At 44.4% G+C, this 20,744-nt stretch overlaps 1 protein-coding gene across 3 annotated transcripts in view; it reads left to right on the forward strand.

Moving 5' to 3' along the window:
• TMEM183A (transmembrane protein 183A) overlaps positions 1–20,744 on the forward strand; it is a 215,459-nt gene that overhangs the window by 167,816 nt on the left and 26,899 nt on the right. Inside the window, exon 8 of one of the 3 annotated variants that reach the window (XM_069633682.1) lies at positions 4,724–4,849. The exons of the other annotated variants lie outside the window; for them this stretch is intronic. Coding sequence (XP_069489783.1) covers positions 4,724–4,834 — 111 coding nt within the window. The 3' untranslated portion in view covers positions 4,835–4,849. Of the gene's footprint in view, positions 1–4,723; positions 4,850–20,744 lie in introns of those variants that run through there. 3 annotated transcript variants of the gene reach the window in all.

Here is a 20,744-nt window from a genome sequence, read left to right on the forward strand (position 1 = left end):
AGCATGCCATTAGGTGGGCATGGGCCAATGGTATGGCCTGGAAAGAAGCAGTCAGAAACGTAATTATGGCTCACAGATTTTCGCCGCACTGTTCTACAGGTATATCACCTTTTGAACTGAGCAGGGGTAGAAAGGCTATCACCAAGCTTTGTCCTGGATGGATGGGTGAAGTGATAAATATGGAAGTTGTAACTAGCAATGCCGTAGATATGATTAAGAAGAGACAATTCAGGAATAAAGCAGGACATGACAAGAAAATATTTAGGTGTAATGAAACACTTAAAGTAGGATGTTTTGTGAGAGTGAAGCTTCCGGAAGCTTTGAGAGTGAGAGGCAGTAATTGGTCTGATCCCATTCAAGTTATTGAGGTGTTTAAGCATGCTATAAGAACAAGTGATGGAAGTGTATGGAATAATGGAAGAGTTATGGGTGTGAATGGCAAGGTTGATTGTGGAAGTGCAGACGAGAGTGATGTTGGTGACAGTAGAGGGAACCAAGAATTTTCCCTACCAATGAACTCCATACATGCACCGAAAGTAACACAGCTGCCAGTGTCAAGGTTCGGCAGAAGATACCAAAGACAGGAATGTTTAATGTACTATGGAGAATGAAGATTTGTTTAGAAAGAAAGGGGATGTGTAGCATGGTACATCATATGCTACACTGATATGGAATCTAAAGTGATTCTGGATGGAGTGTGGACACTGAGAAGACGGTTGGAGAGACAGAAGCAGCTCCCTCCAGAGACTCCTTCTCTATTCCCCATTATACATACTTATAGTACTTATAGTAACTTTATAACTTACATAAATAATAAACCTAAAGACACTATAAATATCATATCTGTCCTGTGCTTCGTACTACAGAATGGATTGTGTCCTCCAACGTATTCCACATCTTTGACATGTAATGTCCATAGCTGTGTTCTTCGGAAAGCGTTGAGAGCGCCAATGGCTTTGGCGTCGAGGGTGCCGAGGGCTGATATGAAGGCAAAGCTTCAACATCCGTATCCAACGGACACAGAGTCGACGCCGACCTCGAGCCCTTAGCAGGTGTCTGCGGTCTCGCTGGGGACGAGGACCGAGGCCTGGAAGCACGTCTCTTGCGACCATCCTGAGCCTTGTCCGAGCTGGACCTCAAAGGTTCCCTTTGAGGATCGCGCCTAGGACTCGAGCCCGAAGGCGCACGAGCCATGGCTCAAGACAGTTCCTTGCCGGCTAAATCAGAAGGTGAAGCCGGAACTTTGCCCTGCGATTGAAAAATAACCAAAATGTGCTCCCTGAAGGCAGCCCATTCCTCCGGAGTCGAGCAGGACGGGGAAGGCGACCAGTGACGGCACTTCCTAGAATGCCGAGACGAAGAGGATGAATGGCGGGAACTACTGCGGGACCAAGATCCCCGGGACTCCTTCCGACGTGGAGGGTCGCCCCTCGAGTAGTCGGTGGACATTCCCTTGGACTAAGATTTACGGGACTTACTGGGTTTAGAACACCAACCTACTTGAAGCTTTCCCTTATGTTACCGCAAGGCCTTAGCAGTTAGCGACTGGCATTTGGAACAGTCGTCGGTGTCGTGACTCTCACCCAAGCACCACAAACAAATGCGATGCGGGCCGACAAGTCTTGAAGCCAGACCGCAGAGTCGGAGGGGTTGAAGATATATTCACGAGGAATACACGAGGCGCGCCAAATCTCCTTAACAAACTGAGGCTACAGGCGCCGTGCGTAATATTTATAACATCCGGTGACGTCGCCCTCGACGGAGGCCTTCGAGGGACATCGACCCGATGCCATCGACGCAGGACACCCTCTGCCGAAAAAGTTTCCAAAGTACACAGCTGTGGACATTACATGTCAAAGATGTGGAATACATTGCAAGAACATCCAATCGAAAGAACGTTACCAGTTTGTAAGTAACTTGCTCTTCTGTGCTAATTTCCTTGAACCTTAGAGAACCCCAGCTCTTTTGCTGGAATTAGGAATTTTTAATTCTCACACTGGACTAAGTGAGCCCTTTTGCTCTGATCTGGATTATGTGTTGCCTTTATTTTTGGAGTCTGACAAACTCCATAGGCATCTACTTTTTGTATGGTGACACACAGCACCTTCAGTGCAGGGTCACAGAGAAATCCTTTAGATTTCTCATAAGGTTTAAATACCTTTTCTTGGGCAATCTACAGTTCCCAAGAATAGTAAAGTGAAATTAACTTTACTTACCTTTTTCCTTTGTAGGTCCAACACACCCCATTTTATGTGTAGTGGTGGGGGGTTATTTAATGATCCGCTGTTTTTGGATACCGTTTGTGTGTTCTAGATGCTGCTCTCTTCTCTTCTGTGATACGCCAATCTTCAGCCCATAATATTCTCTTGACGGCCATAGGATTTTTCCACTGGGTGTCTTCTGATGTTCCAAGATAGGAAAGTAGATTTGAGCATTCTAACTTCCAGTTTGCAAGTACCCACTCATCGTTCAGGTTTTCTCTTTTTTGAGGATCTCAAATTGAGGAGGGCAATTTTCCAAAATTACTTTCCTGAAAAATTAAATGTTGTGCCATCTGATCTTAGAATATAATGAGTTCATGCCTAACTCATGTCTGATTATGGCAACAGGGGTTGATTGCAGTAAGTTTAATATTCGTTTCCCAAAAAAGCCTTCACATCGTTCCCATGTCTTCTCACCCAGGCTCTAGCTTGATTCTGCTCCATAAATGATGGCAGGCGTTAATTTTTGGTTGAAGAATTTTATAATCGGAGTTGGTGAGAATTTTCCGAACCGTTAGTTTAATACTTTCCCCTGTGCTGTCAACTGACTTCGTTTTTTCTTCACATTCTCTATCCATGGTCTTTCGCTTTTAAACACATTCAGGATCACACCTGAGTATTTCTGTTTGCGAACTGGATAGAGTCTGTCTTTGCCAAGTATCCAAAAGTCTTTTGGTTTGCTTTTCTTTTCCCCCAAAACCATAATCACAGATTTGGAAGCGTTGATCTTCAGATGGTTTTTCTCAACTTATTTTTGCAGCATGGCGAGTTTCCATTGTAGGCCGATTTTGGTCTGTTCTAGAAAGACCAACTCGACCGCATATAGCAGCCACCCAACCTCTTTTCCATTTAATTTCTGTGGAAAGGTGTTGCGATCTGTCAGATCTTCCCGTATATCTTCAATGAAAAAGTTAAACAGGATGGCTGCTAAGGGACACCCTTGTTTCAGCCCCATGGATGTTCGGATCGTTCTGGTTAGATTTCCTTGCTGATCAAGTTTTACTTGCATGTTTGTGCTAGAGTAAAGTTCTTTAGATCACTTGGGCATTCTTTCTTTTCCAGTTTTCTCCATAATAATGTACGATCGATACTATCGAATACCTGACTCGGAGCTATGCTTGCTGTATATATTTTGATTTTCTTATGCTCTGCAGTTTTAGAAGGATTAAGATCTGCATATTTAAATTGCATCCGACTTCCTTTACGAAACCTGTTTGTCTTTTATCAAGCGAATTAGATGTTTTTATCCATTCTTTTAATCCCGTTAGGATGTCAGTCGCAACAATCTTTCCCACCACATCGAGGAGAGCAATCGGTCTATAGATCCCATTTGCATTTCTGTCCCCTTATTTAAAAATTGGTATCATTATGGCCAACTACCATGATTTGGGTATTTTCCGCTTTGTAAATATTCTGTTGAACAGCTTTTCACAGAATTCTGCCCATTGTTCTGGACCCTCTTTCATTAGTGCGTTTGAGATCTAGTCTGGGCACGGCGCTTGGGACTTGCTACTTTTCTTTATCAGACACAGGATCTCATCTCTTTTGCACTTTATCTCCCAGACATTCATTTTGATCCCCTTTCTCAGGTTCCTCGAGTGAGTCAGTTGGTTTATCAAATACATTTTTGAAGTGATTCACCCATGCTTCTTCCCTTATCGGATTGAGTTCTCGTGAATCTACTGCTTCTCCCTTTTCTTTCATTAGCTGCCAGAAGTTCCTTCCGTTAGTCTCCGCAACGGATTCATGCACGCTTTCGGAATCTTTCAGATCCATGTTTATTCTTTGGGATTTCAACCAGTTTCTGTATTTTTGTTTGTTTTTTTATAACTCATTTTCATTTGGGATTTTCAGTTTTTTTCAATTCTCTGATCTCTTTCCTTAGTAGCTTTTTTGGGATATTATATCTTTATTAAAGATATGTAGGTTTTTAAATGTCCCCTTTATGGGTCCTTTTTTGGTCTCTCTAAAAGCCATTAGGGTACTGCTGTATTCGACAGAGTCCAGATCTTTTTTCAATAACTCGGCTAGATCGTTTGTTAGTTTATGGACTTCAGTAGTCCAGTTCCAACACATTTCAGTAGTATTTTATTAGTAGTCGATTTAGGCCTCCGTCGACTTCAATTTTATTTGTTGTACATTGCCCTTCTTAAAGAATGCTTATTTAAAACTGACCGTTAAATAATTATTTAACTAGAAAACCTTGAGTGTAAGTGTTATTTGGGTACATGTATTGGTGGATTTTATTGCTACAACTCTACAGCTCACATTTACCCCTCTTGAGATAAGTTTGTCTGCTCAGCCATGCTACCAACTTGTGTAGTACAGACCTATACCAATAGGTGGGTTACTGAATACCAAGAGGACAGACTGATGTAGTCTCCCACAGGGTTACTGCATTAATTCTTGCCTAACAATCTCTGCTGCAAATTCCCTTCCAAAGTCCTGTCTTCTCTGTTCAGGACAAAGGAATCCATCAACCAGGTTTTTGGCTGCAGATCCTGAAGTCTTCCTGCTGCAACTCTTCTTCTGTGCTGAGGTACAGTGTTGGCTGGGGTATTTACTTACCTTAAGCATGTGGGATTTCTGTAAAGCTTTTGGGGTGTTTTCTGTGATTGAGAGTCCTCTCATCCAGTTCAGCCAGGCCCACTGCTGGAATCCTCCTATGGTGTTTTCTCAGAAGTCCCTGGACCCTAACTAACTTTAAAGCGGACTACCTACTTGTTTGAACAGTCTTCCACAACAACTCTGACTTTTGCCTGCAACAGAACCCTATCTCACCCTGCCTACAGCTGGCACCTACACCTCTATGGTCCCTCTTCTGCCTCTGAGTGAACTCATGCAATAGAATTGGGAAGGACTGGATAAGTAAAGGATTCTACTTTATAAAGTAGAACAAGTGTTTAATAGTACTTACTTGTGAAAGAGTTAGTTGGTAACTGTAACTCTGGAAGTGGACAGTTACAAAGTTCTTACCTTGAATGTGTGTTGGCCATTCCGAAAAGTATATATAGTATGTGTTCCATTATTCAAAAAAGTATCCTCATAACAGGGTTGGTTGATTGTGATTTCTTTGTGGAGTGTCACTGCTTGACTGACAGTCTACTATCATTGAATTACAGTAATTAATCAAAAAGTAAGTAATGGTTTTTACTCCCCATGAATAGGTGAGCCCTATACTAAATGTGTTCGATAAGGTCTGATTTACCTAGAAATACTGTTCATTTTCTAAGTAAGGTCTATGCTTTGGTCTATGTACTTTAACGCATAGTGTTGTTTTTATATTGTGTTTATTTGATTAGTGATAGTACTTATTTACCCCCAAGATGTATCTGGGCCGACTTGTATTTAAATAAACCATTTAATTGTAGTTTCTTTGGACCATATGTGTACTACAATTTCTTTATACTGATTCTAGAGCTCTCTCTCTCTCTCTCTGTCTCTCTCTGTCTCTCTCTCTCTCCCCCTTCCAAGATAGCCTGGCTGCTACGCTACCATATACACAGGTAAATACTAAGAGTGAAGTCTAGTACTGTCTCTGTTGAATGCTTTTATTAAGCCCTTAGTTGGACTTCAGAAAAACTGGCATTTTCCCAACCCTCCTTTTTAGTTAATAAAAGTTTGTACACTAAAAGCTTGTCTGTGTCATTCATGATGCCTTCATACTACACACGTTTTTAACAGTCAAGTGGAAAAAGAAACAAGCACGCCATTGCTGCCTGAAGCTGAGAAAGTGGCACATACGTTTCTGGGTAATTACTTGGGCTGCTAACTGGCGGAAAGTTGGGAGCAAAGCTGGGGAAGGGGAACCCAATGCTTGTGAAGAATACATTGAAGTAAAATACAACCTGTGGTGCGAAAGACTGTTGAAGCTAGAAGGGAGAGTTTCTTATGGGCAGAAGCAGGTTGTTCTTGTGGTAGTTGGACTGACTGAAGAGGCAAAGAGGCTGTCCCTTTTGAGAAAGCTATTAAAAGGAAGAGTGCCTTGCTTCTGTAGTGAAGGCATAGTATGCTATGTTAAAGGATATTTGTACCGCACACTATCACCACCGGAGTGGTCCCCTGGCGCTCTGGCGGCTCTGAAAAGGAGGAAGGGGGGTGAGTTAGTGGGAATAAGCTGGAAAAGTGCAAGAGAGCAGTGATGTGCTGTTGGCAGCCTCAGCCCGGTGGGTCCGTTGGCTGGGCTTGGGGTGTTTTACGGTCGGTAGTCATCGTGTTCTGTTGTGCGAGTCTGTGTGGTTTGTTTTGTTGTTGCAGTGTAGTGAAGTTTGTGCAGATTGTTGTGTTGTAGGCTTGTGGTTGTGTTTGGTTAGAGTTTGAGAGATGTATGCAAAGGGGTGAAATTGTTAGTGGATTGGTTAATTGGCAATTGCTGTCCTTTATTTTAATTATGTCTAGGTGTGATGCTTGCTATCATTCACTATTCCATCTGAGTGTGGCACTTGCTAATCTTCAATATCCTATCTAGATGTGAGGCAGGCTAGTGATCACGATTCCATCTAAGTGCGGTACATGCTAACATTCATAATCCTAGCTAGATGCGACGCAGGCCAAAGCTCAGAATTACATCTAAGTGTGGCACATGCTAACATTCATTATCTTATCTAGATGTGACGCAGATGTGACGCAGGCTAAAGTTAAGAATTCCATCTATGTGTGACAGATGCTAACAATCACATTTCTGTCTAGATGCAACGCAGGCTAAAGGTCAGAATTACATCTAAGTGTGGCACATGCTAACATTCACAATCCTATCCAGATGTGACGCAGGCCAATCCTGACAGTTCTCTATAGCTGTGGCACTAGTTAACATTGGCAAGTATGTTAGTATGTAATGCAAGGCAACGTTTACAGTCCAGCCATGAATAGATTTAGGCTGGTGGTCACAAATCTCTCTGTGTGCATGGTGTAAATCTATGGTAGTCTACGCTATGGAAAGGTAAGGTAGAGTGGCAGGGTTTTCTGGAGTAGATTAATTGCTGTACACCCCACGCATGCCACACTTAGTTTTTGTTGGTGTCTGTTGACTGCTGGCTTCATTGGCTTCCCCTGCGGACACCTGCAGACACTTTCTGGAGTCGCCATTGTAGGAGCCGCCCTTTGCCTTGGTACCCTTAGCCACAGGGGCTGCCCTGGGAAGGTCGGGTATGACTAGGGGTAGCCAATCGGGGAAGGCAGGAGGACGACGCTGGAACCAGTCAGGAGGGGAGAGGGGACGAGAGCATTTTTAAGTTTGCAAAACGGGCCCAAAACCGTCCCAGGGGCCTTTCCACTCACCTGCAAGGTGCAAGCAAAGTTGCGAGGGGGCGTGACGGCCTGTGGCTGGGCCTTCCTCAGCATTCTGGCAGTAGCCAATCAGGGGTGTGTGGGTGGGTTGGGAGGCGAGAGGACGATGCAGGAACCATTCGGGAGGGGATGAGGGTGCAGTCGGGGCAGGGAAACATTTTTTAAGTTTGCAAAACGGGCCCAAAACAGTTCCAGGGGCCTTTCCACTCACCTGCAAGGTGCACAAGTAAGACACTGACACAGTGGATACAATTTCTAAAAACTTTATTGAAAATGTTGGTCAGAAAAACTCCGATTTTGCGCTATAAGTAAGATGAACAAAACAGTCCTGGTAGAGTCTGTCAAATCAAAATGGCTTATGCTAACAAAAAAGACGGTCCTATCTCTTTTACAAAAAGTGTAAAAAGGAGAAATGTATGCAAAGGAAAAATCAGTGTTCAAAAGAATAAAGGTAGTTGAACCAACGCTCCTCACGTTAAACCTCATGGAGTAAGGTTGTCCTTGTAGGCAGGATGACGCACTCTGGCTCGGTTTCTGACACTCTAAGCAGTTGCAAACCATGGATTAAGGCCCGATAAACTCTCTTTCTTGACTTTCAAAATTGTATTCCAATGTAAAGTTTGCTAAGGTCCCCCTCTGCCGGTCTCGGACCTTACAGCACACAGATCACATAGGTCACCCTCTGTCTGGCTCAGAACTCTCACATCACAGTTCAACACAAACTTGCCGGGGGGGGTGGAGGATCCCTTCCCTAAGATTATTGTACTTCGGGTCTGCCTCAATTGGGCTCGGACCCCTTTCAGATGTCAAAGACTTTCGAATCTGCGTGGCTCTCTTTACAGAACACAGCAGGACCACTTTGACTCAAAGTTCACGTTTTCTCTCGCTTAATTAACTTCTTCTGTTTGTTTGCTTTATAAATTCAAACAATGTACCTTTCACAGAGACTTTCGTATGGGCTACTTCCTTTTACCGGACCACTGCGTTACTTAGTATCGCTGATCTCACAGCTGTCTTTTACTTCAAGGTTCATTCACGGGTCTGCCTTTCTTCATGTCTCATCAACATGCGTGCAGCCTTCACTTGTGATATAATGTTGCTACTTCATTCTCTTTAACACAATCTGGTCTCTCCGTTTGCTTGCCAACTCACCGGCTGTGTACGCTTCTTTCTTTTTTTGATATTTCCAATTCACGAGTCAAGGTTAGTACCACAGGCTTGGCCTCACCTCCCCAACTCTGCTGTTCACCCGGGAGCGTCGCTGGCATCCTTGAAACGCAATGCAATCTTCTCCAGTGGGATCTAGCCTTCTCCACGTGTCTTTTGCAGTCTGTTGGTGGCAACAACCTCCAGTAGGGAACCCTAGGGGTTTTCAGCCGCTGCTCTTGTTTCTTGGTCCGTTGCACTGCTCCAGTAGTTGTGCCTTCGTCCCGGAAGTTCTGCTCATACTCGTGTTCTGCCTTGCTCAGTGTGTGTCTTTAGGTGTTGCTTTTTATTTGTGTGAGGTGAGCTAACTGGTATCTGGTGTATTCGCTTAGTATGAAGTGCCTGACTTTGCCTGAACCGATTACGGGACATGTCCAGTATGATGTGAGAGAGTTAGTCTGTTTACTCTTAACCCTCTTCCTCAGGCCAGTGTTTGTGTAAAAAGGGGAGGGGCGGGGTTTGGGATTTCAGCAAATCCTACAATATGGGATGGGGGTAGATGAACAAAAAAGGGGGGAATACCGCATCTCACCATCGGCTGTCTCATCCCCACTCCCTGAATACCCCTCACCCAGGTGATCCTCCCGCACTGGTCCATCCTCAGGGACTGGATCCAAAAACGATGGACATGTCCTGGCCACCTGGATGACCAGTCTCAGAGGACTAACGGGTGAGACATCCTTTTGTTTCTCACACCTACCTGAAGAGGTTTAAGTGTCTTGTAAAAATCTACCTAATAATGCAACAGTACTTGGCAGTGGTAGTTATATTTGAAATGTGGTGGTATATTACGTTGTCAGTAGATGTCACATTGAAGTGGTTGGAAGCAGCAACGTACTGTGAGACAAAGGTGATTGTTCTCATAGTACCAACAGCAGAGGTTTAGCTGAAAATCGAAGCTGCAGCACATGGAAAGCATCCTGACAAATATACCAAATGTAAAGTTGAAACTGAAGCCGTCCTAAAGAATTGTGTACGATTGACAATGAGGAATATTACACCTTCTTTTGAACTGTGGCAAATTATCTTGGAGAAGGCACAATTTACCATCATAACCAGGATTACCATTGGTGCCATTTATTTTCTGGAAGTTGGAAGGGGATCCTTTCATCCACAAAAAAGAGGTTGTTACTGGTGGATCTTTGTTGAACTTTTGTTTTGACTTTGAACTTTCAAGAACTGGTTCAAACCCTTTTTCCTTTAACCTTTTGGAAATTGGCTTTGAAACCTGGGGAAAGGACCTTACCGAGTTTAGGAGAAACCCATTCAGTGTATTAATATTGTTTATTTTTATTGTGTTGCTATATCATTTCCTTTGTATGTTTTTTGTTTAGTTTGAGGGCCAGTTTACCCATGCTAGAGGATGTTCCCTTAGCCTCTAGAATAGGTAGGGAATTCCTCTGTAGAGTAAGGCATGCAAGTTATTTTCTTCATTTAATTTCTTTAATAAAATGGCATATTTTGAGAAATTTACAAGCAGTTGACCACCTCACGTTACTGACCCCTCACACTGCCCTTTGCCTTGTGGCCCTTAGCCAGGGGCTACCCTGAGTAGGTAGCCAAAGTGGGCCTCAAGGACCAATCCGCATTCAGTGGGAGGCGGGATCAGGGAAAGACTAGGAAGCAGGCTGGGGAAGGTGCTGGGGGGCTTTGGGGGCAGGCAAGTGGCAGAGAGCCACAAAATAAATTAATAAAACAAAATAATGAATACACAAGGCGGGCACTGGATGCGGTTGCTAGCAGGGGCGGGGCACAACACTTACCCGGAGACAGGTGGATAGTAATATCAGTTTCATTATTCCTAATCTTTATGACCGGGTCATTGATGATACAAATGTGCATCCACAGTACACGTAGCACCTACAGGGAGGGGAAAAAAGGGAACTCGGAAACAGCCGGAGGCTACCAAAAGTCAGGATCAATTTAGACTAAAAGCCCCAGTATATTGCGCTCCTATAGAAAAATACACAGTGATTGTAATCGGGCATTTTCACAGACCAGAGTATAATAAGACTTCAAGAAATACATAAATAATCAAGTGTAAACTACAATTTCAGTATTTAGCTTAAAACTCACTTGGACTCAAGGTGGATAGAAGACAAATGTCAAGAGGCAGTTTAAATGCCTTTAAAGGCACTTTCAGAAGTTATGGTTGAGTAATGTTTCCTGTAAGAATAAATGGAACAGTCACTTGGCAAACCTGTGGTTATGGGGGAAAATGACGTTAAGTCTGTTCTCCTCACAGGTTCCAAGATGGTTGCGACCAGCCCGAGGGGATGTCAAGAGGAGAACCTCAAGATGAGCTCTGGTGCCAGGTTCAGGACTCTTTAGCCCCAGGTCGAAATGCTGCAAAGCATAATTCAGCCCCAATACAAACAAATGGGAAAACACGGTTGAAAGATGCCTGCATACATCTTCACTCACGGGGTCCCATGTGGAGTATGTATCTCAAATAACCCAGGGCCAAGAATTATGGACTTGCGGTGTATTTCCCGAAAAGACCTTTATAGGAGGTGAAACAACCTAGTAAGTACAGCTCTTCTTTTATATATCTGAGCATTCAAGCACTTCAACCATGGATCAACAATGACCCAGACTGGAAAATAATAACCAGTCTTCCCAGGAGTCGAACCATCAGGTAGAAGCGAAAGCTACATTGAGGATGGCTGCTAAGAGAAGGAAACCTGGAAAAGCAGATTCCGGTGGCTGAAGGTACGAAGGATCGCAGGACACCACCAGAAAATGGTCCTGCGATAAAGACTATGTTGAAGGGGGACCCAGAATAACCCAAACCAACAGTTGAAAGACCAAGGCAGTAAAATAAAAATGATTGTGGTAAACAGGCATAGATAGCACCAGCACGGAAGGTCTAACTCACAGAGAGGATCTGAGGAGGAAGAAGACCGCACATAAAGGAATGTCCAGCAATCGAAAATCAAATATGGAGCCAGGTACAGTGACACAAGCCTAGCCAGTATGGCCAGACTTGGTCTCAAAGGTCAGCAGCAGCTTTACGGTGCCAAATCCCTACTAGCAGGTAAGTAAACGCACATCCTTTGCAGGAAAATCCAGTAGAACTGAGTGTAGGCACAGTGTCTCCCTTAGATGTAACACATACAAAGGTGGTGGCCTAAGCCATCCCACCTTTCTCAAGAAATCGATTAATACCGAAGGTTTTGGTGGCCAGCCATTCCCAAGAACTAACAAACAATCAGGACCACTTCCACAGGATGTGCTGTGGTCATCCATTGGCCAGGCACAGGTCTTGACCAGTTCAAACTACTGTGGAGGGTGCATGGTTGACCATGTTAGGCCGCCTAGACAGAGATGGTCCAAAAAACAAATTGACAGTAAGCAGAACATCAAGAAATACATTGGTACCCCAATGGCTGCCATAAAGGTATGTTGGGCTACTAATGTGGTAAATAGGCTTGCACCCTTGAAGTCAAACCTCAATTACAACTGCCAACAGCAAACTCCCTAAAACCAATGTAAGGTGATAAAAACACCCTAGGGCCAAAGTTATGGAGCTTAAAAAGCATCCCTATCCAAGGAACTGTATGGGTACCCATGAGACCATATACCCAAAAAGAGTTTTGTGCCAGCTGGGCTTCAGGATAAGTCTCTCACCACAAAATAGGTCAGAGACCCAAACGAATGACAGTGGGTCCCTAAAAGGATACTGCAGAACCCTCAAAAATGTACTTCTACCCTACAATCCCTTAAGTAATGGGCATGTTGCAAAAACAGTTTCTGCTTAGCTGTTGGCAGGTTCACAAGTGGATTAACGTCTTGGCCATCAATACCTCTGCTGACTTGCCTAAAGGGGCAAAACATATTTGTATAGTCTGGCCTTAATAACTAGAGATCGGTGGTTTAGTGTGCATATCTCTAATAAAGTAGTTGAAAAGAGGAAATTCTCACTTTGAGCCTCTGAACCAAAAATATGAACAGAACAATCAATTTAGGATGGAGAATTATTTTTTGCTTCCTTCCTAGACATCAATTGGATTGGATGACTTGGGCATTTCTGACATCCTACTTGGATGTAACCAGCTGTTGCTGACTATAGCCAATAAACTTTCTTCCATGCCCATTGATAGTGTTTTGTTCCCTTAGCTCAGATAGTTAACTTAGGACCAGTTGTTTTTCTGATCATGATCCCTTTATGTTGTAAAGCTTGCAGCCCCTAAAGGTCTCCAGATGTGGTTGGTTTAGACCTGGCTCTGACTACTCTTAACTGCCACAGCTTCGGGCTGACATACTGATGTTACAGGCTCTTTTTTGATACATAAAACACCATAGGATTTTGCAGGGCTCTGTATTTTCTTAAAAGCCCCTGTTATAGTATTCTTAGAAGTACGAGACTATAGATATCGTCATATCGGTTATAAGGGTTTGTTGGGTAGATTTTTCGTTTTTATGTGAAATCCCCTTCGCATGCGTGGCCTACTGGATTTTTGGTCTCTTCCAAAGAGTGAGTGGGAACCTTTTTGCCCACTCTCATTCTTTTGCTCTATCTTTGGTATCCTTTTATATTTCTTTTTATACCTTTTTCTTGGAGTAATGCTTTCCTCCAAGTTTCATGCCATCTGTCTTTGACATTTGCAGCACACAGCACTGTGCAGTGTTGCTGTGAGCCTTGTGGGGAGTCCCTCTTTATTTTCTGTTTTAGTGGGTCATTATTATCCTTCCTACATTTTTCATCTGTAAGTTCAGCACACCCCACCTTATGCAGAGCTGAGGGGCTTAACAGTTTCCCCTTTCTCATTGCTCCTGTATGTTTTTGGTTACAGTGACAAGCTAATTTAAATGGCTGGTCGTAGTGGTGTTACCCTACCTACTTTTGTGCAATTTCTACTCCCAGGCTGTACTCACAGCCACAGTAGTGCCCAGAAGGGTCACCATTGACCCAAAATGGTGGCTGTTCTTTTTTCGCCAATTCAAGATGGCTTGTCCTTTCTTGGTCCTCCTTTTGCCGTGCAAGGAGAGGGAGATCCTGGCTTGCTTTTTGTCTTCGGAGGGATTGTGTGACGCCCGCGAAGGCACTTGTGTGTCTGTGAGGACAGGAAATTGGGGAGGACTCCTAAACTCTTCTGTTCTTTGTCTTCTGCTGTGCCTGCCCGGAACCCGTTCCAACTGGGAGGCTGGCTGTCCTAAAAGGACAGCTACTACCCACAGTTTGAATGGTGCATGGGTGCTGAGTTCCTGCTTAAGAGGCATGTATCCTGAGGCTGAAGACAAGCTGCCCACTGGAGCTGAAGAATCGACGGGGAGGAAGAGGAGAGATGCCCGCAGCCACTTCCAGATGACCGGAGATGCCTTCTGAGTATTCGCTGCTGTCTGACCCCTTCTTCCAAGCGTCAAGAGAGCCCCGAAAAGGACTGGTCCTTTAGACTGGTGGGTCTGTTCAGTCTCCAGATGACCTGTCCGCTTAGGGCTTACACTTAGGTCTGATGGTCTTGGGCGGTATGTGTTCTTTGGGAGCCAAGTAGGCAATTACGCCCCGCCACCCTTTTGAAGACAAAATAAGGATAATGATATCAGTACACCACCATAATACCGTCCCCCAGGGCAGAGGTGACGCAACAATGAACCTCTGGCGTGGAACTTGATAACCGAACTGGGAGCTGCAAGCGGTGAGTGAAGGATAGATTGTGATCATAGAGTTCAGTATGATAAGGTAGAAGTTTCCCTAACCCCTAAGTAAGTACATTTCTGTTATAGAATCCTCACATGAACCATGAAGGAAGTCCTTGACATGAAATAAAGAGAAAAGAGCGAGCTGCGCTCTGCAGTGACAAATCTAAATACCTACTTAGGAAGTCTGCAGGCATCAGCGGATGGTGAAGTTTGCAAGACACTGATCCAGCTTCTTGCTGGGTATTGTGTACTGGTAAAAGGTCTGCCGGCCATCTTAGTTGGGGAATGGATTTCCTGACTTGGTGGCCATTTTGAAGGTCCTGGTAGTTTTCCCATGGAGCTGTGGTGCTGCTACAGACCGCCTTCATGTCACTTGGACTGTGGAAGACTGGTGGATCCCAAGTGGAATACCTGACCTGGCCCGTTGCCTCTGTTAATCAGCGGGTCCATCTGGGTTACCAGAGGCGCCCTGGGAGGAGCGGCGCCGCGGGTGAGTAAATCCTAACACATGCATTTCAAACCAGCCCACAACGAGCTGTGACCTTCACCAGCTGCAAACCGCCAATACCCTGGGACCTGTGGCCACTGCAGTGCATAGCCTTCCAAAGATGAATACTCCTGGTGCTTTGAAAAGTGTGCCAAAATCACAGAACCACAAAGAATCCTTTGCCTCGAACCTCTTCACTCGACTGCTGTTGGGAGATTCATTCCAGTGTCCCTTCTTTTGTCTGCCTGACCAGGAATCTGGTGACCGGGTCTGCTGCTGCATCGTGGAGGTTGTTAGGTACAGATTTGGGGTAGGACACTTACGGTGTACTACAACAATCGCGGCGCTGCGGGTGAGTGAATCCTAACACCTGCATTTTGAACCAGCCCACAACGAGCTGTGACCTTCACCATCTGCAAACCACCAATACCCTGGGACCTGTAGCCACTGCTGCTTAGCCTTCCAAAGACGAATACTCCTGAAACTTTGGTGGACTTCTTCCAGGCTTCCAGAGGCAAGATTACACTCCTAAATGTCCCCTCGCCAGAGTGCTGGACCGAGAAAGCTAGACTTATCGAATGGACGAGAACTGTTCTTCACTGGTGCTTTGAAAAGTGTGCCAAAATCACGGAACCACAAAGAATCCTTTGCCTCGAACCTCTTCACTCGACTGCTGCTGCTGCGAGATTCATTCCAGTGTCCCTTCTTTTGTCTGCCTGACCAGGAATCTGGTGACCGGGTCTGCTGCTGCATCGTGGTGGTTGTTAGGTACAGATTTGGGGTAGGACACTTACAGTGTACTACAACAATCTCAGCCTCCTTGGTATAAGTCTGAACTACACAGATTGGTAGTGTGGTAGAGCAGCCAGGCTTATCTGGGTCAATGTTAATAGGGGTCAATGTGAGCTGTAGAGTGGTTGCACTTAAATTTAAGGTTTCTTGATAAAACAATGTATTTATTTATTTACCGGTCCGTTGTTTAAGCCTTCCAAAGAAGGGAGCAATATAATAGCAACACATAAATACCATCAAAAATACACACTTAATTCCTAAATCAGCAAGCACCCATTTGGGATGCCACACACACTTCCTACACCCTCAGGTGACATCAAGAGTTAGGACACTGTGGACATTGATATGTTACTGTTAGCATTAGAATAGCACTGAGATGTGTTAAAGAAAAGGTTATTAAGAACAAGCAAGAGATCACAAATATTCTTAAGCAGGCAAATACTTTTCAACCCTCCCCAGTGTCGGAGGAGAGAAGAATCTTTCAGTGAAACAGGCTAGGCCAAAGTCAATAGGAAAAAGTCTATGTAGCTGAAGCACTTCTTGCAGGTAAGTAAGAAAAGTCTTTGCACAATGTTTTAGAAGTCTTTAGTGAAGAAGAAGAATCAATGTGGGGCCACACGTTACTTAGGCTTGTGAAGAGTAGAAGAAAATCTACAACAAGAGGTAAGTTCTCTTAGACTTTACAGTTCCTTTGGTTAGAAGAAAATGCAGCAGATGACTTCTGTTCCTGTGCAGCTCTGCAGATCCTGGTGTTCCTGGTCCTCAGTCGTAGCGACACAGGGGAGGACTTCTGGGGACTCCTGCACTACAATGGAACGGTTACTGACAGCAACCGGCAATCTTCAAACCAGTGGCAATTCGGTGTTTCAGCTCCTCGCGTCTACCATAAACAGCACCACCATGGTTCCTGGCTGTCGAGATAGGCTTTCCTTGCATCTGGGGTCCAGCACTCTGTTAAGGTGGCTCAGGCTCGGTCAGTCCTGCTTCCTGGGAGTCCGGAGGATCTTCCTGGAGCTCTTGGCCAGCTTAAAAGCAACGCACACAAACTGGTGTTCCTCTCCCTGGTATTTTGGTTTCCAGCAGCAACTCTGTGGAAATTCAACCAGCTCCGAGAAGGATGTCTAGGTGGCTTACTTTTGAGTCAATTGGTCCTACCAACTCAAACGGGAGAAGTCGTTCTTGCAGGGGCTTCTCTGTCGATACGAATTTGGAGTTTCAGCACAGCAGCAGGGCTTCACTGGGCAAACCAATGGTCCAGGAGTTGCAGTAGGCGTCCTCTTCAAGTTATTCTATGGATTCCTTCGTCCAGTGGTCGACTCTGCCTTCCAAGCCAAAAACCCTTGCTTTTTATGCAGGTTTCTCCCATTCATTCCAGCCTGGCTGTGCTTGCCACTAAGCCAGCCGGCCTATCACTTAGGAGTGCATTCCTGTCTCCTAGGAGACTAAGCACAGTGAGTTTCAGGCACCTCCCTCACTTCTGCCCCCACCAGACACCCTGGAGCCAGAGGCGGGTTTCACTTGTGAAGCCCGCCAAATTCAAAACGAACAAAGGGACCAAACCTAGTTTGGTATGCAGAGTAAATCTCAAGAAAGACCTTTCCACAAAGAAATGGTGAAAAAAGATGACCGGGGCCATTTTGACAAAAAAGGTACACAAGGGTGCTTTACTGCAGCTGCGAACGCAGCCGGTGGTAAAGGCCCACCATGGTAGCAAAAAGTAAACCACTGCCCCAAGCCATTCATGAGGAAAGGGTAACATAAAAATGTTACATGAGAAGCTAGACAAAGGGGCTACTATGTAACCCCTCCAGCACCCTATTGTAAGATAGTGTGTGCTGGGTCTAGGAAAGATACATGTGTAAAGTAAAGTCAATTTCACTTTACTGCTCTTGAAAACAGTAGTTATCCAAGAGAAAGATGTTTAAACCGTTGGGGCAATCTGAAAGACTTCCCCGTAGCACTGCACTGAAGGTTCTGTGTGCTACAATGTAAAAAGATGCCTATGTAGTTTGTCAGACTCCAAAAACCAAAAGCGAAACAGAGTTACAATCACATTAAAATGCATGAGAGAGTGGGAAAGAGAGTCTAATTCTCTACAGGTAAAAATGAAAAAGTCCTAGAGTCCAGCAAAAGAGCTGGGGGTCTCTAAGGTAGAGAGGAATTAGCACATTTCTGAGAATTCTCTCTAACAGGGGTATCGTGCTGCATCCTCCTCTTCACGTTTACTATGAGACTTTTGGAAGAACTTATCTAGAGTTACTTTACTGCTCCTGTGTTGCTGGAGTGCTGATTTGTGTGTTTGGGAGTTAGCCCAGCCTGTGTGCCCTCAGGGCGCTTTCGCTGAGGTCCCGGAACCTTTGCCCCAAACAAGAGTGTTACTTGATTCTGGGGACTTCCTCTGGAAACTTTTGACTTTCTACAGCGTGTGCCTTGCTTGTTTGGCCCTCCAATCTGACCCTGAGACACTCATAACTAGATAGGAATGGACTACATAAGCTTAAGGCCTCTGTGAAATGAGTACAAGTATTTACCTGCTTTATGTTGGTGTTTCATTAATTCTTACCTGGAACAGTTATTACAAAAGTACTTTACTTAACTTTTGAATTGCATACTGCCATTCCGAAAGAAGTACATACGTGTCTTACTGTGAATATTGCATTGGTTCTTCTATGCGTTTGAGTTATAGTACTTGCCTTCTTGAAGAATTATCTTGAGCTTAGTGTATTTATAAAAGAAGCCATTATTTTTTTATATAGCTTTTACTGTGTCAGTGTTTCTTTGGCTTATGTGTATACTCTAGTTCTTTGTACCTCCCTATAGCCCTTTGTCCCTCCTAAGATAAGCCTGGCTGCTCAGCCATTGCTACCAACATACCTTTTGAAAATGTTATTTGCTGAACAGTTTTATTCTCTTAGTAAGCAAAACTTTTGCAATATCAGATCAAAGCAAGACCAGGCAAAGATCCTTATTTATTAGGACAGAGAGTTCCATAATGCAGAAATTGTGCTGCTGCCAATGATGGAATCCACTTTTTCCCACTCCTTAGCCATAGCCACCATTCATCGACGGTCATGTAGTAAAATCTGTTAAGAATTTTTCGAAAGTGTTTTGTTCTGTGAGAGCTTAGTTATTTGCAGGCTGAGAATAAATGGCAAAGATTCTCCACCTGACCGACTGCTTTACAGAATCTACAGTCTGAGGAGAGTCCCCTCCTTGTAGCCCACATTGACATCACTTTGTTACTTTTACAGCAGTTCAGCCGAATTCTCATATAGTCAGTTCTGAAATGTGGGTCTTGACATTTTCTGAAATAGTCTGATAAAGAGCCTCTGCTTCTCGTCTCTTTTACTGCATTATATTACAGTTTATATTCAGTTAGTTCGTTGCCAGTGGTGATCCAGTCCATGGTCCACAATTTCTTTTTTATCCATCGCTATCGAATTCCAAAGATGTATCCAGTTCCAGATGATTTCCTCCTTTTCAGAATGGCACATCTGATAATTGGCAGCATTGGTGGTACATCTGGGTTGAGGCATTTGACAAAGAAGTTTACCTTTTTACACTCCGCAGATGCTTTGAAAGAGCAGATGCACAGCTCACGCCTTATCAGTTGAATAGGCATGGATTTCAGTAGGCCCAGTATCTTTTTCCAGTAAATCCCCTCAAGAGCGTTACATTGCTTTTTTGTGAAAGTCAGCAAAGCTTCTGTGCCATAGGATAATAACAGGACCACCTTAAGTTTATACATTTCCAGACCGGAATCCTAGAGAACCGACAAAATCTGTGTTTCATAATCAGTGCCTGATTAGTTAGTGCTGTTGCCTTTTCTCTCAGGGCATCCACGTTACTGTTTCTATCAAACTTGGTGAGACATAGACCCCTAGGTATTTAAAGGTTTTCACCTGCTGTAATTCCTCCTCACTGATGAACCATCGCAGATCTTTCCTCGTTGCTTGGTTTCCATTTGTAATTTGCATGATCTTTGTCTTTGCTGTTGATTGTTAGGTTATTCTGAGGCGTTCTCCCTCAAGGCTTTCAATTGTCTCTGGAGGCCAATTACAGTTTGTTCCATTATGACCAAATAGTCAGCATATAACAATCGGGGTATCTTCACGCCCTCTATCGAAGGTGGAAAACATCTAACCTTATCCATTTTTTCACTCGGGTCAGAGATGTATAAATTGAAGATGGAGGGAGCAAGAGGACAGCCTTGCTTTACCCCGTGATTTTTTGTGATGTTGTTACTTAACCGACCCTCGGTATTCAGACGTTTTTTGATAGAGGTATTTGAATGTAGACTTCTTATTTGGGATATCAGATCTTCAGGGCATCCCCACTTTGTCAGTTTGTGCCACAGACTCTCCCTGTCAATACTGTCGAAATATTTTTGTAAATCAACAAATGCCAGAAACAGCTTGCCCTTTGCCTTTAGGGTTTTATTCTTCAGGATTGATAGAATACAGATTAGGGTACAAGTACCTAGTCCCTTAGCAAAACCGGCCTGAAGGACGTCATAGTGCTTTGATTCCCTCAGCCATCACATTATTTCCTGAGCCTGGTCCCCCTCCATTGGCTGCCTCATTCCTCATTAGCCAACCAGTGGACCCGGGATGCGGGAGCGGCCCATTCCACCAAAGGCCCACATCTAATGCCCTGTCTGCTCCCTGGTCGGGCCTGGGGGGGTCTGTCCCACATCCCACATGATCGCATTGTAGCGATATGACCCTGCATTCACTTTGTGCCCACTGAGAACATTGTGACACTGCACCCCCCTTGTGGGTCCATCAACAATACTTATCGCCTCCTCCTCTCTGACTTTCCCACCCTCTTTCCTTTGCACCTGGATTTCCACTCTCTCTTATCACCTCTAGCTGTGCCAGTGGCTGTACTGTGTTTTTCATCTTCCCTGCTAATTTTGAATCTAGCTGTGCCCAGTGGCTGTACTGTTCATCTTCCCTGCTAATTTTGATTTTAGCTGTGCCCAGTGACTGTACTGTGGTTTCATCTGCCCTCTAATTTTTGCCCCACCTCTTCCGCTTGAACACCCCCTGTGTTATCCCCTAGTGTCA

Source organism: Ambystoma mexicanum, chromosome 13 (assembly GCF_040938575.1).
Source record: "Ambystoma mexicanum isolate Mex_15411 chromosome 13, UKY_AmexF1_1, whole genome shotgun sequence".
Lineage (NCBI taxonomy): Eukaryota > Metazoa > Chordata > Amphibia > Caudata > Ambystomatidae > Ambystoma > Ambystoma mexicanum.